The 25,175-nt window shown below is 39.2% G+C and overlaps 2 protein-coding genes across 2 annotated transcripts in view; one reads left to right on the forward strand and one right to left on the reverse strand.

Moving 5' to 3' along the window:
• LOC109829474 (11-beta-hydroxysteroid dehydrogenase 1B-like) overlaps positions 1 to 8,194 on the reverse strand; it is a 33,643-nt gene extending 25,449 nt beyond the window's left edge. Inside the window, exon 1 of the mRNA XM_020396584.1 lies at positions 8,012 to 8,194. Within this exon, the coding sequence (XP_020252173.1) occupies positions 8,012 to 8,194 (183 nt within the window). The remainder of the gene's footprint in view (positions 1 to 8,011) is intronic.
• On the forward strand, positions 9,387 to 24,810 carry LOC109831004 (11-beta-hydroxysteroid dehydrogenase 1B-like). The gene is made up of 5 exons (XM_020398348.1): positions 9,387 to 9,569; positions 19,967 to 20,159; positions 20,272 to 20,357; positions 23,505 to 23,597; positions 24,520 to 24,810. Exons 1-5 carry the CDS (start codon positions 9,387 to 9,389, stop codon positions 24,808 to 24,810), a joined length of 846 nt encoding a protein of 281 aa, XP_020253937.1.

The following is a 25,175-nucleotide window of genomic DNA, read 5'->3' on the forward strand; positions in this document are numbered from 1 at the left end:
GTCGGATTGGAGTGACCCGTACGCCGACGGGTCGTATTCAAGTGACCCGCGATTCTCGATCTTTTCGACTGCCGTTTTGGATTTTGACCTCCAAGTTTGATGCAGTCTTGGTTGTTTCTTAGCTATGTCCTTCTTCTGCATCTTTTGTGCTTTTTACACAAGAATTCGCGTACGCGCAAGCGCGCAGCGCTTTTGAATTCGCTCCTCCAGAGTTGAACGGATCTTTTTGATTTGGATCCATTCATTTGCTATTGGTTTGGAGGGGAGGGCATCTGTCCGCTGTTGGGGTGCTTGGCGTTGCCTAATTTTCAGATCCGCCTCGTAACGGATCCCGTCAATTGACTCCAAGGCTCTAGCGAGTTGGCGCGCACAGCGTTAGCGCTTCCTTTGACGAGTTCTCTTTGATAAAATATGTGCGCCTTCTGTACTCAACTCCTTGATTGAGGAGGAGTTCAGATCTGCAGATCCGGACTCATTGGAGGCCGGAAGGGCGTTGTAAGGTTCAGCTACCGCAACAACGGGGGCGTTGATCTTCCTTCGCTTGCGAGAGGCGGAGGATCTGGAGGAGGAGGACGACAGATATTCCTCGAACTTCAGTTGGTCAAACTCGTATTCGACCACTTCTTCAACCGGGATGCAGATCCGAGGTTGCGACACGACAGCTCCGACAGTGAAGCTGTTGGCTCCCACTGTGGTCGCAAGTTTGTTTGCGTCGAAAATTGTTGTATTCATTGCGATCGAATCTATTACAACTTTAGTCATTACAATAAACTCGAATAAAATAAAAAAAGTTGATCTTTTTATAAGATCTCCTTACACAATGAAAATAAAACAAGTTTACAACTTTATCAAACAAACGCAGGGAGATCGTTTATCGGTCTTCTGCTTGCGTGTGATCTTTGCCTGTGCCGGGGTTTATCCATGGACCGCCTTAGATCTGAATCTGGTTGATGAAAAATTCGGCAGAGCTTCGTCTTCACCGAGGAAGTATTTGATTTGAAGCGCTGAGATCGACCAAGCGAAATCAGGGCTCTTCTCGAGATTAAGACCAAGCCTAATCTCAAGGGATGAACGAACGGGGTTCGGATCCTTCGAATAGCTCCTTCTTTATGCCGAAGTTCGCCAGGATCTGATTTGCCTTCCCTGAAATTCGTGCTCCTTGACTCCTCAATCCAGCAGCACCTCCACGTCTTGATAAATATTCGTCCCCGTTGAAAGGAGGCCCTAGGTTTGTATTTATAGGGCTTCGGAAACGGTTATTTGGATGAGAACAAGTGATTTGGCTCTATCTTCAGTTAACAATAGCCTAACCACGTTTGGGGATGATCTCAAGCCAGTTAAGAACCCCTGGAACAGATGAATCCTGCGAAAAACCACTTTAAAACCGTCAAAACGCGTTTCGGGTACCAAACTGCGCGGCAGACTGGTCTGACCTGCGCTTGCGCGGGGCGGGGTGATCCGACCCGCCCTTGCGCGGGTCGGACCAATCCGACCCGCAGGTCGGTTTGTTCTGTCCTGCGCTCGCGCAGGTCGGTTTGTTCTGTCCTACGCTAGCGCAGGTTTGCCGATTTTTTCTTCTTTTCCGTTCTCTTTCTTCGAGACTTGTCCTTTCGCGTGTTTGGTTCGCTTCGTTGATTTGTATGCTTTGAGTTGATTGACGCGTGCTAGCTGATTAACGTGCGCGTGTTGATCGACATGCACGAACTGATTGTCACGCGCGTGTTGATCGACGCGCATGAACTGATTAACGCGCACGTGTTGATTGACGCATGCGAACTGATTAACGTGCGCGTGTTGATCGACGTGCACGAACTGATTGTCACGCACGTGTTGATCGACGCGCATGAATTGATTGACGCGCGCGAGCTGACTGTCGAGCGCGCAGGTCACTTGATTCGCCGTTTTGCTTCTGGCGCTTGTCGGCGTTAGATAATCCTCTTAGACTCGGATAACGATGTTCGTCGTCTTCTCTCTGTCTCGAGCTGTGTGCGGATACCTATAGGCATTTTTAGACGCCTACAACCCCCTATTCCTCCGGATTTAAGCTTAGTCTTAAATCTCAAGAAGAACCGTGATCTCGCTTGGTCGGGATCATTGCTAGAGCAATTACTTCCTTCGTAAAGTAAGAGCTTTGATCAACTTAATCAGTTGACCGAATCTGATCCGTGGTGGTCCACGGATATTAACGTCCCCGGCATAGACGAAGTTCCCACACAAGCAGCGGGTGATAAACATCTGTTATGTTGTTTGACAAGAGTTGTACTATTTTATATTTTTATTGTATTAAGTCAATCTTATAAAAAGATCTACTTTTCTCGTTTATTTGAGTTTATTGTAACGACCAAAGTTGTAATAGATTCAAAGAATTGAAAATATCAACTTTTTACCCAAACAAGCTGGCGATGTCCGTGCATCAAAATTATCAGGGCAGTATTATTAGCGTGTAGCTACCCCAAGACTGCTCCACAGAGAGTCTCAGTATTCCAAAGGCTTTCCTCTGAAGCGTTGAAACCTAAATCAAGGCATTCTCACAAAAGAAGATCGGTCGTTCGAGATAACGAATTCCCAGGAGTCACCGTCAACATGGTCAGTAAGGGAAAATCTCTGATTGTTTCAAGTGGTTCTAGTCCCGACTTTTCTCTAGCAAGAGGAGTCAATTCGGGAATAGCCCAACTAATATCTCGACTTTAGCTAGAAGCTATCGGACCTAAAAAATCCACAGTCACGGTTAATATGGTCGACAAGGGAAAATCAACTCGACCTTCTAGCTCTGACCCACTCTTATCGTATCGTTTAACCCGGTTGCAATTAGGAATCATTAAACAAAAGGATTATCAGAGAATGTAAAGGGGATTATCCTCGGATGATGAAGTATCAGATGCTAACTCTGCGATCGCTTCCGACAAAACGGTATCCAGTCCGGGACAATCCCGCGAAGTGTTTATGATTAACACCGAGCAAGTGGCCAAAATCATCGAGGATGCCTTGGCTAAGGAAAAAGAGAACTTCAAGTTCGAAATGGAAATGGCTATGCTGTGGATGAGGGAAGAGCATGACCAACAGATCTGAGCCATATCGAATTAGATAGGTGAGTCCAGTCATCGCAATAATGATAGTCAAGCAGCTAGCAATTCAGATATGGATGAACACCTTAATTCTGATAACCCTCTCATTGGTCAGAACGCTGGGGTGGCCCCACTAAGGATAATGACACTGGGGGTGGTCTCGCCGAAGATGATAATATCGGGGATGACCGCGTTGTTCCTCTCAGAAATCATCCAAAGCATGATATAGATGAGGACGAAAAGATGAAAGATCTTGAGAGCAAAATAAATGCTCTGATGTCTGTTCGAGAGCTGAAGAAAATAGGTATTCTGTGTCCTTACCCAAGAGAGTGGGACTTAATAGCATACCCGGCGAAGTTCAACCTGATCAACTTCACGCCGTTTGACGGAAATGGTTCGCCCACTCAGCATCTGATCTATTTCAAGTCTTACTTAGGCATGATATCTGGCAATGAGGCATTCATGGTCCGGTCATTCGTTGGTACCCTTCGCAGGCCCACCTTCGATTAGTACCACCGTCTCAAGCCTATAAGCATTAACAGCTGGGAAGACCTAGAGAGCCTGTTCCTCGCTCACTTCTTTGATGATGATGCCAATGTGTTCATCAGGACACTCTTCGATGAGAAACAAAAAGACAACGAGATGGTCGACAACTTCGTCAAGCGCTTCAGGAATAAAGCAATGAACTGCTAAGATCCGATCACAAAGGACTTCATCCTCCAAACCTATCACAATAACCTCTCTTTGGACGTGTTGAAAGTTATGGGAGTGGCACCGTCCAACACCTGGAAAGAGTTAAAAGTGCGCGGAGAGCAGGCAGAACGCTTCCTCAGAAGGAAGCAAGCCGAGAGAAGCCAACCGATGGCTAATCCTCCGAACTCATGCTTCGTCTCCCATTGTAAGGGGAAGGCACCTGGAGCAATTGTTGATGTTAATCAGACATCGTAACAATAACCCCGGAGACAGCAATATACTTCGGGTCCGAAACTCTAAAAAGAGTACTCCTTCAAGGACGAAGACGTTGCAGCCATTTTCGAGTCCCTCCTTGAAAATAACAAGATCAAGCTACCACCTATCACAGATCAGGAGGAAGCGGACAACACTGTAGATCCGAAGTACTGTGCGTACCATAGGAGGATCCTTCATGCTACCATGGTTTGCTTCGCTCTCAAGAATAGCATTCAAACCTTGATTGAAACCGGCGTCATAACGCTAAATTAAGTCGAATGAAGGCTCCGAAAAGTATAAGAGTATACAAGTATAAACCACTTCTCGATCCTCCAACAGATGCATGAGGTTAAACTGCTCCCTGCAAACTCCAATAGGTATATAAGTCTAAACTGTTTCCTACCTTTGACGGGAAGTTCCTGAAGAATTTTATACATAATATTTTTAAGGATAACTCGATCATGCAACTGAGTTCAATATCAGACCTAATTTTGCAAAAAGCTGGGGGTGGATAATTCATGTAACGGGAAGTTCCCGAAAGAATTCTATATAGTGTAGTCTTAGGGATAACCCGATCACTACAAGAAGGTGATGAATAAGAAACTCTCATTCAAACTCCAGCTACGTTTGTGCACTTAACACTCCCATTATTAGAGTCCGGACATAGTACTCGGAATTTTAATCTCCTGATCATTGATAATTATCAAACCCATCCGTGTTAAGTATTTATCACTTAACATCAGGAACTCCCTTTGAGTGATTTGTACGAATCAACACTCCCACTGTAATTTATACTCTCACTCTTACTATTTATTTGGTCAAACCTTCCTACAGTTAGGGCTAAAACCAAAATCCCTTCTCGATTCCTTTCATGAATGAGAGGTCCACTTTCACTCCCACTTGGTCAAACCTTTAAATAGTTAGGACCATAACCAAAATCATCTCTCGATTCTTTCCATGAAAGAGAGGTCCCTAAATTGAATTATCAAACCTTTAACAGTTAGCATCACTCAAACCCCCATTTGGTCAAACCTTCCTACAGTTAGAGCCAAAGCCAAAATCTCCTCTCGATTTATTTCATGAACAAGAAGTCAACTTTCAAATCGAGTGATCAAACCTTCCCACAGTTAGGGTCACCTCAAACTCCCGTTTGGTCAAACCTTCCTACAGTTAGGGCTACAAACTTTTAGTGGGACAGTCCGGTACCACTAAAGTTTTTTCATTTATAGGTTCACATACATTCGAATAGACTAAATAAAATATGCTAGTTTCTTTTTTGTTATATTTTTTAACAAAAGCTACCCAGTGTTGTTTCCCAATCAAGCAGTGATCACAGTGGGATAGTGTTGTACCTTGTATGGATGGAAGTAGTTGTCACCTTGCGAGAGTTTGTAGCCCTTTCTCGCTCACGTGGTCAAGCTGCTTGTGCCACAAATCTATAGAGGTACCTTCCACTGTTTCAAGTTCATCATTCTCTAAGTGAAACTGGGTCTTATAGAGAGTGCAATACTTCTTTCCTCTCGCTAATACAAGTGCTCCTTTAGTAAGCTTTCAACATCCTTTACCAAAGATGCTTGTGTTTCCTTCTTCATCAAGCTTGTCGGTGGAGAGAAGATTGAGACGAAGATCGGGCACAAATCTAACATCTTTTAGAACCATCTTTATTCCAAGGTTAGTAGTAACACAAATATTTCCAATGCCAAGAATTTGAGAAGAATTTTTGTTACCCATTTTACCATTCCAAGATCACCTTCATGAAGCAAAGTGAAGTAGTCCTTCCTGGGAGTAGCATGGTAGGAGGCACCAGAATCAATTACACATTCCAAGTCTTGGCAAGTGAGATTTGCACAGTCTTCTTCACATGCCGAGAAAAACACAATTTCATTGTCACTAACAATAGATGCATTTTCATTCATTTCTTGTTTTTCATTAGTCTTTCCTTCCTTTTGTTCTCGCTTCATTCTTCCCGTAGTGATAGCAACTAATGTCAAGCCTTTGATTTTCCTCGACTTGTCTTGATTCTGAGGCTGTCGATATTTACTCCTCCCCCTATTCTGAGAATGGGAGGATCCATATGACTTTCTTCGTATTTCTTTATTCAAGAGGCTGCTTGTAACTTGGTTCATGGATACAACTCTATCAGGTGCAGAGTTGCTAAGAGACACCATCAGCGTCTCCTAACTATCTGGTAATGAGCTAAGCAAAAGAAGGGTTGAAGCTCATATTCTAACACCATCTTCATGGCTGCAAGTTGATTTATAATACTTTAAATTTCATTCAAATGTTCAGATATAGAATCACCTTCCTTGAACTTGAGATTGACAAGCTTTCGAATGAAGAAAGCTTTGTTGCTTGTGGTCTTTCTTTCTTAGAGATCTTCAAGTTTCTTCCACAAGCTGTTCGCCGAAGTCTTATTTGACACACGGTGGAATACAGTGTCATCCACCCATTGTCAAATGGTGTCGATGGTTTTACATTCGAGGTTCTTCCAATCATCCGCCGTCATAGACTCTGGATTGGAGGATTCACCTTCAACTGGCGCATATAGGTCCTTGCAATATAGAAGATCCATCATCTTTGCCTTCCATATCATCCAATTGAGGCCATTCAAACTGATCATTCGAACGTCGCCGACGGGAATTTCCATCTCAAAACAAGAAGATTAACAACCTTTCTTTGATACCACTATTAGGAAATTAACAGTACAACAAGACCTTTCCTATCTTTGTGATGAGATGAGAACAAAAAATAGAAGAGAAAAAACAGAGAAATACAAAGAGAAATATTGAGATTGCACACACAATATTTACCGAGATTCATCTCAAATTGAGCCTACGTCCTCACCCGCCCCTTCTTCACTGTTTTTGCTATAATCAAATGAAAGCTTACAAAAGAGTCTTCTCTCAAGTTGGTATAACTTAACTTGAGGATCACTTTCTCTCAAACTTACTTGAGGATTACAACTTTCTCTCAAACTCACTTGAGGATTACAGATTTGTATGTGATTCTTCTTCTTGCTTCTTGTTGTCAAAGACAATCTATCAATGCATACATGTAGTCAACCACAAAATTTCCATGGAATAAATTCATATTAATTCATCATGGGAATGGATCCCGTTCCCATCATTTAAATAGCTCAATGTCTACCGGACTTTTCACGTGTATGCATTTAGTTGTTTTTTGTTGTACTTATATGCTCTAAAATTTCTTTTTTTAAATTGAAATGTCAGCTCCTTTGGTTAATCAGTCGTGAGAATATACTCAATTACCAGACGGGGTATTTTCTCACTACCCGTTCATCAATTTGACCAATTTAATCAATTAATGGAAGGTTAGTGATTTTTTTTATTGAGTAAAAATAGAAATGAGTTTAATTCATGCTATGCGATAAGCATTATTTTTAAAATGAATTACAATTCTCAATCACTATCCATTAAGTAATAACATGCCAATTTAATCACTATCCATTAAGTAATAACATGCTTTTAGATAGTGGATACATGGTCCAAAAAAGTAGGGTAGACAAGTGAAAAGTTGGGAAACCATTATCGTATTTATGGCTAATTAGCCATAAGAATTTTCAGAGTTTTTTGAATAAGAAGAAGGGGAAAAAGAAGGCTATATATATTACGAATTATCATATAGAGAGCCATCCGTATCCCATCCTAGAGATCATATACGGAGGAATGAGAAAGATTAAACATGATGCAAGTCACGTGTTAACAACTCATAACGAACATCATCTTGGTGATTTACATCGTTTTTTTATAGAGTTTGAACTGATTCACATTATTTGTATTGTTTTATTAGCTATGTAGTTTTTTTAACCGTTGAAATGTCAGTTTTTAAAATTATATTGTCTTTTGCGTGTATAAAGCGCTGTGTTCATTGCTGATCTACTACAAGAACATACTTTACCTCTTTGCGCCAAAATACTACGTACCAATTATTTTGAGACAATTAAGAGTAAAAATATTAAAAAGAAAGCAAAAAAGAACCTCGCCGATGCCGGAGGAAGCGCCGGTGATCACGACCACCTTGTTAGTCATGTCCTCGGGGAATAGAGAAGAGACGAAGGCAAGGAAAAACTTGAAGAGGTAGAAAGGAGGGAGGAAGAAAGCAAGTACTCCTAGAATTATTGGGGGCATGACAAAATTCATCAGATCCGTCATCAACTCCATATTAGTTGTGCCTTGCTGAGATTAATAAAATACCAAATTCTATATATGAAAGGAAATTAAGTCTCAGTAGACGAAGATGACTTAGAAACTGATGGAGGAGCGAGGATATGTACAAGATTTAGGGGGTTGTTGGGGTGGGGGGATGAGCTCAAGGCAGTGCTGCATGAGTTCGCATGGATTGTGCTGTGGGCACGTGGTCGGATTGGTGTGACACGCGGCAGAAGAGAGTTTGGGTGCGGATACCGGAGGAGGGGCTCGTCTCGTTTGGGTTAATTTGGAGTATTTGTATGATAATAAAGCTTTCTTTCAAAAAATTTAATTTTTTAATTATTGATTACTTTAATTTAAGAATTTAAGTGTTAACTTGAAAAGAGTATGTCGACCTTTTTACCAGTTCATTAACACCGCTTAGATAATTAGTTGAATAAAATTGAAAATGAAAAATATTTGGAAAAGTTTTCTGAAATACTCCAAGCTTAAAGGGGGTTAAGCAGCACTTTTTTAAAGTTTATGGGGTTTAACTCAAAATCAACCAAACTTAGGAGGGTTTTGTGAAATTAATGTTTTAATTTGATAGGGGTTATCTTAGAAACAAGCCAAATGAAGGGGATTTTGTGAAATTTACCCTAATTACTATTTCACTTTTAAAGTACAAAATTTTTCTTTAAAAAAGGTAGTTTGTAATTGATGGAAAAAGAACTTTGAAGTTAAGCACTAATTAATTAGAAGGATACATTCTGTAGAGATTCATCTTTCTAACTTCTTTTAATGCATGGTAGATATAGAAATTCACAATAAGTGACAATTTTTTTATCATATAAGGTAATTTAGAATAACTAGTAGGATGCAAGGAACTAAACAACAATTTCAATAGGTTGAGGGACTACTGTGAAACTAATAAAGATTTAGGGGACCAATGTATAAAAAAAACTTTTTATTGGAGAACTCATTTTGCATCGCACCTAGTTCAGTTGTGTAAAAATGTGAACCAACATTATCTAATCTCTTCGCGAGCTCATTTTACCCTGCATGTCACGTGTCTGTGCACATTAGCTTACGTGTCTATGCAGTACGCGTTTAATTTAATGACTCACACATAAATAGCCAAGACTTCACTCTCTTATATTGATCCTCTTCTTCCTCATCAAAATTCTCCATTCAAATTCTCTTGAGCACAAAAAAGTAAGCAAGCATGGATCTAGTAACAAATCTCACAAACTTAATTGCAACTCCAACAATCCTTGCAATCCTCTTATTCCTTCTCCCGCCTCTCTATCTCTACAAAACGTTTCTTTCTTTCTTTTCTTCGCTTTTCCCCGAAAACATGTCCAACAAGGTTGTTCTCATCACCGGTGCCTCCTCCGGCCTTGGCGAGGTTTTTCTCTCTCCTCCATTTTCTCTAAATAGAAAGAATTTAGTGCCTGTAATAGACCATATGTATTAATTTACTTGTCATTTAGGTTTAACATGATAAAAGTTGGCATAAAAAAAACACCGAAATCTTTAGTTTCGGTTGCATGTATTAGCTTGCTGATAATAATAAGAAGTAATATTAATAATTAATAATTTAGCATATAATATATTTTAACTTCTGTATTGTATATTTTTATTAGGGGTTTTGCTATATCAGATCACCAAGCGTACATATTTCTATTTTTTTATCGCGCTTTTGGTGTACATGCAAATTTAACCCACCTTCCCACGAGAGAACAACGACCTTCTGAGCTGCCTATATTTCTAAATGAGGGCCGCCCATATTTCTAAATTAGACTCCCAAATCTTCATATTTGTTTGAGATGGAATATTATTTAGGACAACCTAACTAATTTGGTGATCTAATTAAAACAATTTAATAGATTTGGGGTCTTATTTAAAACAAATTGATGGATCTGACGGTCTAATGCTAAAATATGAAGATTTAATATAGAGTTAACAGAGATTTTTAGATCTTATATAGCTAAAGCCCTTTTATGTATGACCTTAGGCCCTGTTTGCTAACGGGCTAATGAAATAATTAAGGAGGTTTAACCCGTTCTTAACCATTCAACCAATAAACATTATTGCTCAAGGATTAATAAAATCTCAGGTGAGGCTTTAACTGAAAGTTAGCCGGTCAAAAGATGGGCTAACTATCATGCGTGAAGGCTCGGGCTAAGCTTACACATGGGGGAGGCAGTGGGATGTTTTTGTAAAAATTACAGTTAGTACCCTTCTCTTTGAGTATATTTACTCATACTCTTGTTTTATGATTGCCCATCTTGGTCGAACTAGCTAGAAGGCATGTGGACCAAGTATTGCCGATTTCATCTCTATTTAAAATTTTACAGAAGTCTTAAACCTCCTCATGAGACGTTTAATATCATTAAATATACATAGACCAAAGTTTATATAAGCTAATATCTTTTAGCTTTTAAATTATTTCATTGTTTTTATGATAAATTAATTAAATAATACTGTAATGATGGCATTTTTCATAATGTGAATGTTTGCAAATTTAGTTAATTCAACGTGACATTCAGTATGTTTTGCTAGCTTCAACAATGGTAAAATTAGCATTTGTGTGAAAAGTTGGAGGACCAACCTTCTTAACCCTTCTTTGTTTATCAAGCACAATAAAGTTAACCCTTCATCTATATCCAATTCAAAAAGAATTTAATTATTTAAACCCCTTACGAAGTGTTAACCACGTTAGCCCTTCTCCTTAAGCTCTTATCTCTTAATCCCTTGCCATGTGGCACCTTATGATTTTGAGTTATTTTGCTATCATGTCCATGTACTACGTGACAATTAGCTAAAAACCTGAATGGAACAAAGTGTTTTAGGGTTGAGCTAGGCTATTAATAGTATTCGATATGCAGTTAACATGGTCTTATAATTTAAAATTCAGACTTTGAAATTGAAAATACAAACTAATGGATGTGATCTACTACACATGAACAATTTAGAAATAAAATTTCAAAGGATTTTATTGCATTTTGAATCATATACCAAAGGGTGAAAAAAATTAAGCAATTTTATGAAAATACTAAATCGTTGACTTTTACAACATGTGAGACATGGGTTAATGACGCCAAGATCCATTGACATTTTATTTCTAGATAGTTCTTGTATAGTAGATCAAATCCACTGCTTTTGATTTCCAATTTCTTACTTTGAATTTTAGAATTGGGTTAATAGTATTTGTCATTGTTTTAAATATCCTCGACATGGCTCGATATATCGCTCGATATATCCTTTTATAGGGCTTGTCTCAACCGTTATGGTCACTAAATATCCTTTACTGCTTTTTTGCTATTTTAGGCGATATATCCCTAATATGGCTGATATATCAGCCGATATGTTGACTGATATATCCTTTTATATGGCTTGTTGCAAAACAATATACCATATTTGGTAATTTTTCGGCGAGATATCATGATTTTTTCATTATATCAAATGACATTTTGCCCTAAAAAATCAGACGAAATATTAAAATATTGATTTGTAACTTTATTTGTTTCACAAGGTTGATTAATGAGCCTAAACATATATTATTTACATTTTGTATGCTTAGATTTCATTAAGTGTGTCGAGATTACATTTTAGTGCATTATACTATATATGCAAATATTTATTGTGGCATTCTGATATTTATCACATATCCCCGATATTTCCCCGATATCCGTAATCCGATATGAATTTTATGTTGGATTTTTTGGTCAAAACTACTTTCCAAAATGAGTTTTCAAACTATAGATATTAACTACAAGTACTTTTCATAAATGCTTAGTAGCCTAGTGGAAAGTTTATGTTTTGGTGTTTCAAAAGGTCCCTTGTTCGAGGCTTGCCAACGGCAAGTCGAGAAGTGTTTTATTTGAATTAATCCCTCATAAGTTCTAGTGGATCGTGGGTCGTGGGCCAAGGGCCAATGGGTCAGAGATCGGGGCTAATCGGGTTGAGGTGCTAAGTGGTGCTTTGTTAGGCGTACTTTGGGCCGTAGGTCGTGGGTCGTAGTTTGACAAAGTTCGCTCGTTTGACGAGGTTCATCTGTCATACGAGGTTCATCTGTTTGCGATGTTCGTTTGTTCGACGAGGTTCGTCTGTCATACGAGGTTCGCTTGTTTGAAGAGGTTCATCTGTCATACGAGGTTCGCCTGTTTGACGAGGCTCGCTCGATCGACGAGGTTCGTCTATCATACGAGGTTCGCCTGTTTGACGATGTTTGCTCGTTCGACGAGGTTCGTCTGTCATACGAGGTTCGCCTATTTGATGACGTTCGTTTGTCAAATGAGGTTTGTCTAATTTGCTGAGACGTGACCCTCGTGTTTCATAGCAACACATTCATTGATTGCCTCGTATTCAGCAGTTACTGCATGTAATAGTTACAACAACAATTAGAACAATTTAATGCATTAATGTTACAATCTTAATTGCCATTAAGAATTATAACAGTCACATTAATTACTAGTGACTCTTGAGCTGGCCTTAGAGGCCTATAAATAGCGCCCTTGGGCAGCTCTTGGTTGTGGCTGAAAACTCTCTCGTGAGCATGGAATACAAATGTCAGTATAGAATACGAACGTCGGTATACACACGCGACCTTGGAAAACGAACATCGGATCGACGTTGTTGTTGTTGTTGTGCTGTTGCTGTAAAAACTGTGCCCACGGGAACCCTGAAACCGAAAGGTTTTGAACCGAAAGGTTTTGAGATTGAGGAGATCTTTTGCCTTGACCGAAATGTCTTATAGATCGAGGAGATCTTGATAGTACTGGGTTGGTACACACTAGAGTATTGTACTGCTGTTCCTGGAAGCAGTTTGGCCTTGGGATTCTTACACCGGAGTAGGCCAAATATTGCTTTAAGCACAGCGTTTCACAAACGCACAGCAGTTAATTAAAAAAATTTAAAATAACAGCACACCATCCTTCACTGTTTAATTCCAGATTTAACCATAATTTCCAACAATCTTAAAGCAATATTTCAGATCTACTAATGGATCCTGTAAGGATTCTTGGAGTGGACTGTCTCAAGTTAGAAAACTTTGATGGATCTAATTTCAACGCATGGCGTCGAAAAGTGATTTTTGGGATGCAACTCCTAAAAATCTACTATGTGGTTTCTGAGGAGAAACCTGACTTTGAAGAAGACTCAGAGTCTGAAGCCTCTTGGGATAAAGATAATCATTTCTGTAGGAGTTATCTCCTTAACTGCCTAGCTGATAGTCTAGCAGATGCTTACACCAATAAGCCCTCTGCAAAGGAAATCCGGAATGCTCTTGAGGAGCAATACAAGGATGAGGAGAAGCTTTCCAAGTCTCACCTCATTGACAAATTTCTGGACTTCAAGTTTGAAGATAACACTGAGGTTTTGCCTCAAGTCAAAGAGCTCGAAAAGCTTGTTATGAAGCTGAAGGATGAAAATATTAGTCTTTGTCAAACCTTTATTTCTGGTAAAATTATCAACAAGCTTCCTCCATCTTGGATGTCGTTCTCCACGGACATTCGAAGAAGGAAAATACATGTGACTTTATCGGATTTGAAGAGGTTCATTCAGATCGAGGACGAGATTCGGACTTGCACAAAGAATGAACTCCTAGCTAAGCAGAAGGCGTCTGCTTACATGGTGGCTACTAACTCTGAGAAGGGTACCAATTCTTCTAAGAAAAAAAAGTCTTTTAACAAAAAGAAGAATCATAATCCGAAGAAGCTGAATGTTGAGAAGAAAGATTTCAAGAAGAGCGACAAATGCTTCAACTATGGGAAGCAAGGACATTTTGCCAAAGACTGCAAAGCACCAAAGAAGGGAACAGTACACAATGTTAATCAACTTGATAATTATGTGGCTATGATCTTTTAGGTGATAACTCCCTGCAGAGTCTCTGGTTGGTGGTTAGATACAGGTGCTACCTATCATGTCTGCTCCAACAGAGATTTGTTCGCTTTCTATGTTGTTGCCAAAGAGAACGTATCAATGGTTGATCATTCTGTGGTTCCTGTTCTTAAAACTGGGACTGTGGTGCTAACTCTTTCTTCATGAAAGACTCACATTGAAGGATGTGAAACATGTTCCTTCAATTGCCAAAAACTTAGTCTCTGGAAGCCTGCTGTGTGACGCCGGTATGAGGCTAGATTTCCAAGGAGGAAAGGTTTTGTTATCTTTTAAAAAAATATATTTTAGCAATGCATATCGTAGTGATGGCATGTATAAGATCAGTACTATTATACCCAACTCAGTTATAAATAAAGTATCCTCTTCTGCTTACTCCTCTGTATTATGGCATAATAGGCTAGGACATGTAAATTATAGAAAGTTGTCTAGCATGGAGAAGTTGGGATTACTTCAGAAATGTGGGGGTAACAAACCTGACAAGTGTGAAGTCTGTGCGCAAGCAAAGCTGACAAGGAAGCCATTTCCAAGTGTCACAAGGAGCACTAACCTATTGGATCTAATTCACTCAAATACTTGTGATTTCAAGAGCTTCGTCGCTTGAGGCGGCATGAAGTACTTCATCACCTTCATTGATGACCACTCTTGCTTCTATCACATCTACCTACTGAAATCTAAAGATGAAACCTTCAGCAAGTTTGTTGAGTTTTGGACTCGAGTGGAGAAGCAGCTTGGAACTTCAGGTGAAAAGACTCAGGAGTGACAGAGGAGGGGAGTACCGATCTAAGGAGTCGGAGGCATACTTCAAGGAGCATGGAATCATTGCTAAAACTACTGCTTCGTATTCTCCGCAATCTAATAGAATTGCAGAAAGGAGGAATCGCACATTGATCGAGATGGTGAATTCGATGCTAATCACATCCGGTCTACCTACATGCTATTGGGGAGAGGCTTTGCTGATGGCAAACTAAATTCTGAACAGAGTACCCTATTCCAAAACTGATAGTACTCCTTATTAGTTATGGTTAGGATATACAGATCATTTGGATAGTATTAAAGTGTGGGGTTGTCTCGCATATATCCGAGTTCCAGATATCAGAAGGCCTAAGCTCGGACCAAAGACAAACAGATGTGTGTTTCTTGCTTTTGCTAAAGATAGTGATGCTTGCAGGTTCCTTGATCTTGGAACCAACTCCATCATCGAAGCTCGAGATGCAGAATTCTTTGAGGATAAGTTTATCAAAGATAAATGATTATTGCTCAAAGATAAAGCAGAGAATGCTAGTATGTCAGACGCACCAGAGGAGCTAGTTTCGCGAGAAACTAAAAGTATCAGTGATGAAGGAGTTACTGAACCATCTTTCAAGTGTGTCAGGAGACAGAAAGATTTTAGAGATGATTTCATCACCTATAATGTGGAAGTAGACCCACAGATTTTTCAAGAAGCAATACACTCCACAGATGTTCTTCTGTGGAAAGAAGCTATAGATGATGAGATAAATTCATTGATCCAAAATCACACGTGGGAGCTGGTGGATGTACCTGAAGGTGCTAGGCCTATTAGTTGCAAGTGGATCTTCAAGAAGAAGCTTTGTCCTGATGGTACTATTGAGAAGTACAAAGCAAGACTGGTGGCAAAAGGATTCTCTCAGAGAGAAGGAATAGATTTCTTTGATATCTATACACCAGTTTGCAAGATCACTACCATCAGAGTGCTTATCGCATGGGCGGTGATAAAGAGGTTCGTCATATATCAGATGGATGTGAAGACTGTCTTTCTCAATGGAGACATCACAGAAGAGATCAACATGAAGAAACCAGAAGGACTTGATGCTCCAGCTGGTAAAGTTTGTAAACTGATTAAGTCTTTATATGGACTTAAGCAGGCACTGAAACTCTGGCATGAGAAGTTCGATGGGGTTGTTCGCAACAATAGGTATCAAGTCAGTGAGTCTGACAAGTGCCTATACATCAAGGTTGCTGAAGGGAAGGTGGTGGTTATCTGCCTCTATGTGGATGATATGCTCATCATCAGGAGTGATTTGGAGATAGTAATATCTACAAAAAAATTTCTATCAGCTCAGTTCAGCATGAAGGACCTTGGAACTGCGGACGTGATTCTCAAAATAAAAATCATATATTCTGAAGAGGGTATTGGATTGTCCTAATCTTATTATGTCGAGAGCATGCTAAGGAAGTATGGCTACTTTGACCTGTTAGAACTGTTAGTGTCGTATGATTACAACAAGAAGCTTCGACCGAATAATGGAAGACCAGTAGAGCAGCTAAGGTACTCAAAGATAATTGAAAGTCTTATGTATGCGATGAGCTACACAAGACCAGATATATTATTTGCTGTAGGAATGCTTAGTAGGTTCACAAGTAATCCTGAAAAGCTTCACTGGGATGCTGTCCAGAGATTGATGAGATACTTGAAAGGAATTATAGGTTTGGGCCTATCCTACACTGGATATCCAACTGTAATCAAAGGCTATTCAGATGCGAGCTGGTGCTCAGAACCAAATGAGTATAGATCTACTGAAGGTTTTGTCTTCACCATGGGTGGAGCTGTCATCTCGTGGAAATCTAAGAAGCAAACTATGATTGCACAGTCATCGATGGAATCTGAGTTCTAATCTAAGAAGCAAACTATGATTGCACAGTCATCGATGGAATCTGAGTTCTTCGCACTCTGTGCTGCAGGAGATGAATCGATGGAATCTGAGTTCTTCGCACTCTGTGCTGCAGGAGATGAAGCTGAGTGGCTCAGTTGTATTCTCTAAGACATTCTATTGACAGAATTGCAAGGCGCAATTACAATCTATTATGATAATCAGGCAACGGGTGTTGTGGCAGCGAACTCGTTGTTCAATGGAAAGAAGCGGACCATTCGTCTGAAGTATGGCTATTTGAGAGAACTCATTTTCTAAGGAGTCATCTCGGTGATTGACGTTCGGTCTTCAGAAAATATGGCTGATCCTTTGACTAAAGGTCTGAAAAAGAACATAGTCGAAAAGATGTCTGCTGTAATGGGTCTCAAAGTTTTGTGAGTCTTATAAATGCTTACCATGTTCATCCAATTATTAGTTCAAAGTTTACGCTACCAATAATAAAGATAACTGGTTCACAAGTCAAGTAAGATTTGCAAAGTTTGGTGAGTCTTACAAACACTTGCTATTTTGTCAAGTTATTAGTTCAAAGCTTACACTGCTAATGACAAGATGATTGGTTCAAAAGTCAAGTAAGACTTACAAGTAAAATCCTATTATGTAAAGAGGTTGGTTGTTAAGCCTTAATGGGTCCGAAGCATTTCGGATGCATGATGTTGGATAGGTAACATGCCTAAAGAACTCACCGATAATCCTATCATGTAAAGGGGTTGTCTGTTAAGCTTTAATGGGGTCCAAAGCATTTCGGATGCGGGGTGTTAGATAGAAAACACGCCTAAAGGACTCACCTAGAATCCTATCATGAGAGAGGATGACTCTTAAGCCTTAATGAGTTCAAAGCATTTCGGATGCAGGATGTTTGATAGGAAACATGCCTAAGCATTTCGGATGCAGGATGTTTGATAGGAAACATGCCTAAAGAACTCACCTATGCCTGGGTGGAGATTTGACCGTCTCCTATGGTGTCTTGTGGAAAGATACCTAGAGCCCTAGTAGAAACAAGGACTAGCACAGGGTCATAAATGTGCAAATGCAAAGGCAAGTGTGGTTCAAAGTGAAAACTATCACAGATGAGTTTGATCTTACGTGATCGCTGAATTTTAGACATGTGCTGGTTCAAGTCTCTGCGACACCATACATCTATCTTCTATTCAGTTGGTCTAAGGGGGATTCAAGTCCTTGCGACATTTACCTTATGCATAACGATTGAAACAACGACACCATAACACGACACTAGTTTAAAAACTTGTGGGGGATTGTTAGATTTTTTGGTCAAAACTGCTTTCCAAAATGAATTTCAAACTATATATATATTAACTACAAGTACTTTTCATAAATGCTTAGTAGCCCAGTGGAAAATTTATGTTTTGGTGTTTTAAAAGGTCCATTGTTCGAAGCTTGCCAACAGCAAGCCAAGAAGTATTTTATTTGAATTAATCCCTCATAAGTTCTAGTGGGCCGTGGATCGTGGACCGTGGGCCAATGGGCCAGGGATCGGGGCTAATCGGGCTGAGATGCTAAGTGACGCTTTGTTAGACATACTTTACACTTCGTACGGAGGCATCGGGGTGAGGTGGCGCCACATTGGCTGCCAGGAAGATTGCCTCGCAGGCTGCTTCACAGCATGCGGACGAGTTACGTATTCGCACGAGGGTGACCCTAGCATTCTCGTAGTTTAACAAAGTTCACTCGTTCGACGAGGTTCATCTATCATACGAGGTTTGCCTGCACATTGGCTGCCAGGAAGATTGCCTCGCAGGCTGCTTCATAGCATGCGGACGAGTTACGTATTCGCACGAGGGTGACCCTAGCATTCTCGTAGTTTAACAAAGTTCACTCGTTCGACGAGGTTCATCTGTCATACGAGGTTCGCCTGTTTGATAATGTTCGTTCGTTCGACGAGGTTCGTCTGTCATACGAGGTTTGTCTGTTTAACGAGGTTCGTCTGTCATATGATGTTCGCTTGTTTGATGATGTTCGCTCATTCGACGAGGTTCGTCTATCATACGAGGTTCACCTGTTTGACGACGTTCGTTTGTCAAACGAGGTTCATCTGATTTGCTGAGACGTGACCCTCGCGTTTCGAAGCAACTCGTCCATTGATTGCCTCGTATTCAGCAGTTACTGCATGCAGTAGTTACAACAGCAATTAGAGCAATTTAATGTATTGATATTACAATCTTAATTGCCATTAAGAATCATAATAGTCATATTAATTGCTAGTGACTCTTGAGTTGGCTTTAGAGGCCTATAAATAGCGTCATTGGGCAGCTCTTGGTTGCGGCTGAAAACTCTCTCGCGAGCGTGGAATACGAACGTCAATATAGAATACGAATGTCGGTATACACACGCGAGCTTAGAAAACAAACGTCGGATCGACGTTGTTGTTGTTGTTGTTTTACTGCTGCTGCAAAAACTGTGCCCGCGGGAACCCTAAAACCAAAAGGTTTTAAACCGAAAGGTTCTGAGATCGAGGAGATCTTTTGCCTTGACCGAAAGGTCTTATAGATCGAGGAGATCTTAATAGTACTGGGTTGGTGCACACCAGAGTACTGTACTGCTGTTCCTGAAAGCAGTTTGGCCTTGGGATCCTTGCATCGGAGTAGGCCAAATATTGCTTTAAGCTGAGCGTTTCACAAACACACAGCAGTTAATTGAAAAAAATTTAAAATAACAGCACATCATCCTTCACTGTTTAATTCTAGATTTAACCATAATTTCCAACATTTTAGCCATCCGATATTTTCCCGATATCTGATATTTAAAACGTTGATATTTGCATGTTATATACTATTAATAGTAGTCTACGCTAAGTCATAGTGTTACATGATTAGTGCAGTGTTTGTTTGTCAAAGTAATTATGTTGTTAGCGAAACAAAAGGAGTCCCATGTTGAAACTATTTATGTTTATAGCTCCATTTTAATCATCATGTATATCATTACTCATTAGCCATACTATACTTCTGTCATATCCATTGCAGTCATGATTAACTAAAAACGGTTACTTTATTTAACTGTGTATCTACACCTAAATATTATATATGTAATGTCTAATATTATTTATCCGACAAAAAATCTATACATAGGAGGACATAGGAGGAATTAGGTATCGAGGGCACACTATGTATGGCAAGAAAGTTTTGGCATAAAAAGCTGAAATTGTTTTTAACCCTTCAGTCCTTTTTATTAGTGAAAATCTAATAAAAATTTACTTTGTTGATTGATTTTTTGTTAGCAAATGGCTTATCAGTATGCTAAGAAGGGAGCCAACATGGTTTTAGTGGCAAGAAGAGAGAACTCGCTAAAAGAGGTGGCTGAAAATGCGAAGGCTCTTGGAGCTCCCGATGTTCTGCATATTCCCGCTGATGTTGCAAAGCCCGAAGACTGTCGAAGGTTTGTGGAGGCTACCGTTAGCCGTTTTAGCCGATGTGAGTTTTTCTTCTATCAGTAAATTAATGTTACAATTCTTTAATTTGAGACTGCGAGATTGAAATTTGAATTTGTTGATTGATCGTCTCTAGTTTTGTTTGGTTGTTGCAGTGGACCATCTTGTGACTAATGCAGGCATTGTCAATCTTTGCGCGTTTGAAGAAGTTACTGAGATCACCAATTTTAATCAGATTATGGTAATTAACAACTTAAAATTTTAAACTTTAGTTATCATGTAATCTTGTCACAGTATTTGTGCATCTTCAAAAACAAAGCCTACGTGGTTATTTAGTCCCTATTGAACGTTTGAACTACACCACCTTTTCCATACCGTGCATACTCTTTTCATGTTGTCCATCCTCAATCTAACATTAAGAATTTCCATTTTATATAGATATGTCGAACATGAGATAAGTAGCCAAACAAACATTTGGTAAATGAAAGATTTTATTCACAGACCAAAAATAGTGAAGTTAATTACATCACTATGCTCAGATTGAGAGAAATCTGAGAGCTAGAACACAACTAACAAAGAAAAAGACTAGCCAACCTTGAGATTACAGGGAATGAAACCAGACCCTATCTTCATTCGGTAGTAGGGGCTTGTTGAGGATAGCAGTATACATTTTAATTTTAATGTCCCTGATAATCTGGTTAGAGCTCCTGGATTTCAATTTAAAGATCCTCTCATTTCGTTCGTTCCAGATGTTGTAAACCACTGCTGGAAGAGCCATTCTTTTAACTTTCAACTTGAAGCCTTTCACCCTTAACCTCTTACAGTACCAGTCAAGAAGCAAGCTGCAATCACATGTACTCTAATTAAACTTGAGCCATTCCATAACCCCATTCCAAACATACATAGAGAAACTGCACTCAAAAAACAGATGTTTATGGCTTTCAAAACCTCCTTCACACAGAGAGCAAAGATCAGATTGAATAACCCCTCTCCTGAGCAATCTATCTTTTGTAAGTAGCCTATTTTGAATGGCCAACCACAAGATAAAAGAGTGCTTAGGAAGATTTGAGCTCTCCCAGACTGTATCAGACCAAGGTGCAGATACATTGTTATTCACTAGAGTTAGGATTTTATACAGCTTTGAGAGGTGAACCTTGGAGTGATTATAACAAGACCTGATGTGTTGCTTTAGAATATCAGTTCCTCCAACAAGATTCACTGCTTTGTCCCTAGCTTTTAACAACTATTTCCATAGCCAAGAATCACCTGATTTCACACTCACTTGCCAAATGTTTGAGGTTTTTAAATAGGTACCATGGACCCATTTAATCCACAAGAGTTCTTTGTTATAGTGTACATACCATAAAGTTCTCATTGCAGTGGCCAAGTTCCAAGTAGTAGCAAAGTAAATTCCCAGGCCCCCTTGGTTCTTCCCTGTGCAAACTTTTTCCCATGACACAAGAGGAGACTTGAAACAAAGATCAGATCTTCCCCATAGAAAGTCCCTGCAGAGATCATTAATTTTTTGAAGGATTTTTGAAGGCAGAATATAATAGGAAGTCCAAAAGATTTGAACTCCAAGAATAACACTTTTGATTATCTGCAATCTGCCTACATAGGATAGAGATCTGTGCTTTGACCAGACCTAAAATTGATTAGAAATTTTCTTGAACAGGGGACTGCAATCAACATAAGACAATCATTTTGCAATCAGAGGTAAACCAAGATATTTGAATGATAGAATCCCCTCAGGAAAACCAATGTGATTGAAGATGTTGTTCTTTATAGTATCTTCAACTCCGCCATAAAAAATGTAACACTTTGTGAGATTTGCTTCAAGTCCAGAGACAGCTCCAAAATTCTTGACACACTGGTATATTTTCAAAACTGAGCAAACATCACCCTTACTGAATAATAGCAGGTCGTCTGCAAAGATTAGGTGGGAAATCTTGAGCCTTCCACATTTGGGATGGAATTTAAAGTCTCTGTCATTATTCAGCATACTCAATTCTCTAGATAGATATTCCATGCCAATGATAAACAAGTAGGGGGAGAGAGGATCTCTCTGCCTCAAGCCCCTTGCTCCTTTGAAATATCCATGATAAGAGCCATTAAGAGAAATGGAATATTTAGGAGTTGAAACACAAGTCATAATCCAATCTGTAAAGACTTTAGGAAATCCCAGTTCTCTGAGCATTTGATCCAGAAAGTCCCAACTAATTGTGTCGAAAGCCTTTCTAATATCTATATTAAGCATGGCTCTAGGAGATAGATGCTTTCTACCATAGTTTTTAACAAGCTCATGAGCTAGTAAGATGTTATTTTGAATTTGTGTACCTTTTACAAAAGCACACTGAGCTTCACTGATGATAACTCCCATGACAGACTGTATTCTGTTAGCAAGAATCTTTGAAATAAACTTATAAATGCAGTTGCAGCATGAAATTGGTCTGAAGTCAGCGGGATTTGTAGGACAGTTCACCTTTGGAATGAGAGTAATTGCTGTTGAATTAACAGTGCCCAATAACTTTCCAGACTTGAAAAAGCCCTCAATAGCTTGTGTGATTTCATCACCTACAACAGACCAAGCAGACTTGTATAAGGATGCACTATACCCATCAGGGCACCACAGGGCCTGGTGCCTTGTCATCAGGCATAGAGAAGATTGCATTCCTAATCTCATCCTTAGTAACTGGCTTAGATAAATCATTGGCTTGAAGAACATTTAGACAATGGCCTTTTTGGATTATGCCAATATCAGGAGAAACAGTTGTGATTGAAGATCCCAGCAAGGACTTGTAATAGGATACTAGCTCCTTAACTATCTCTTCACCCTCAGTAATCCTTTCACCATTGTTGTTATACAGAACCATGACTCTATTCTGGTGCCTATTGATCTTGATAACATAATGAAAAAAGTTTGTGCACCTGTCCCCTTGAAGGCTCCAGTTAATTCTAGCTTTTTGTTGATAGAATGATAACATTTTTAGTCTTTGTTGTATTATATTTGCATTTAATATGCAATTACTATTTATATAAATTTTGAAATGTCAGTTCCTATTTTATTGTGAGTAATCAACACGAGATGTCCAAGAAATTTATTAACTAGAAGAAATAGATACGGAAATCTAAGTTTTCTCTTATTTTTACAATAGGATATATATAAACTTTTGGGGATCTGTGTACGCGAGTCATTTTGCGATTCCACACTAAAAGAGGACAAGAGGAAGGATCATTGTGAATGCATCCGCTGCTGGGTGGTCATGTCCACCAAGAATGAGCTTCTACAATGTATCTAACAAAAACTCTTACTACAAATTCAATTAGCTTGATATAATGAAATATTTAATGGTATTAGTCAAATAATTGGGAGTTCTAACTTGTTCAGGCTAGTAAAGCTGCCATGATCAGCTTCTATGAGACTCTGCGAGCTGAGTTTGGGCCGGAGGTGAAGGTCACTATCGCAACACCAGGTGGTTGGGTGGGGGACTGAGATGGTTAAAGGGAAGCACTTATCCAAAGAAGGAGTTATGCATGTTGATGCAGATATAACAGATGTAAGTATGAAATTCATTTAAAGGTTTTATAGCTTGGCGGAGTTTGGACAATATTTTTGGTATGCATATTTTTGGAGAACACGAACAAGTCATGAGTATGATTAGAGTAATGCTAACTGTATTACACAATATGTATCACTTCTGCATTAAACATCGCCTGATCCTAATTCATGAATTAGGACTTCATATGTTTGTATCTGTGGCATATCAAAGTAACATGAGATTTGCACTAAAATTAGCATTCTTTTAGATATTTTGCTAAATGTTAGTACAATTAAACTTTTATTTTCTGAAGTAGGGATGCAGATCTTGATTTCAAATCACGAGCAAAGGCATTATATGTTTGTAATTGTAGTATTTATTGTAGTATTTAAGTAGAATGAGATTCATAGTACACTTTGCATTATTATTTTCTCTTGTTGAGAGACTACTACACGTTAAGACTAACAATAAGACTATCTTCCAACAATAGAGATACATGTCCTGATTGTAATCCACAAGTAGTTTTGAACAATACTCTCGAAGTAGTATGAGATTTATAGCATAGTTAACGCTAATCTCTTCAGTTATTCTGTCAAGAAACTTTTCTACGTACGTATATTGGTAGATAATACCGCATCTTTTTGGTGATCACGTCATTGTATTTATCTTGATTATTCCATAATAGAATGTAAGCATCGTTACTATACCTCTCTCAATATATGGACTCTTGCAATTTTTCTAAACATGATCACCATCTTGATTGAATTATATTCCTTGAAAAGTGCCCATATGAATCATCCATATATTGAAACACCAGGGTATCATAATGTTTTCAATTGTGATCAATCTATACTGTCTGCATAGGCCCAGCTCGGCCCGTTCCCTGTGTGGCATAAGGAGAACTGTGCGAAGGCCATAGTAGATGCAGCGTGCCGCGGTAACCGCGTGATGACTGACCCCACATGGTTCCGGGTGTTGTTTATGTGGAAACTGTTGGCACCGGAGGTGATGGAGTGGTTTATGCGTATGCTGTTTGTGCCCGGACCGGGGAAATCTCATGAGGAAACCTGGAACAAGTATATGTTGGATATAACAGGGTCTAAAAGTGTTATTCACCCTCCTGCTGTTCAATCTGGCGAAGTGAAGCAGGATTGAAGGCAGGCATGTTTGCTTGTTGGTTTGGTTGGTTTCTGTGTGATGTAGTCTTTGTTTGTGATGCGAAGATGTTGGAAATTATTTGTAAAACAAGATTACAGCATAAAATAAATCCGAATTAAATAAGTAAGAGATAAGAAATTCAGGGCTGACGGGAGCAGTCATGTAATCACTGTCCTAGAAGATTGAGGATTTACCTATCGCCCTGATGCAGTTTGTGATGCAGTCGTGTAATTTCAATATAACTTCGTAATTTTAAACTTTTATTCATCATATAGATAGAAGTTATAAGATATACCTCTTGATTTGATTTTCTAAGACATTGATTCATCATATTTCCTGTAACTAGGCATATTAGTTGGCGG

Source organism: Asparagus officinalis, chromosome 2 (assembly GCF_001876935.1).
Source record: "Asparagus officinalis chromosome 2, Aspof.V1, whole genome shotgun sequence".
Classification (NCBI taxonomy): Eukaryota; Viridiplantae; Streptophyta; class Magnoliopsida; order Asparagales; family Asparagaceae; genus Asparagus; species Asparagus officinalis.

Excerpts from the sequence above, each read along its gene's own strand:
- LOC109831004 (XM_020398348.1), top strand. The coding sequence starts at position 9,387 with ATGGATCTAGTAACAAATCTCACAAACTTAATTGCAACTCCAACAATC. Across the intron at positions 20,160-20,271 it reads CGTTAGCCGTTTTAGCCGAT|TGGACCATCTTGTGACTAAT; the intron begins GTGAGTTTTTCT and ends TGGTTGTTGCAG. Across the intron at positions 23,598-24,519 it reads TCGCAACACCAGGTGGTTGG|GCCCAGCTCGGCCCGTTCCC; the intron begins GTGGGGGACTGA and ends CTGTCTGCATAG.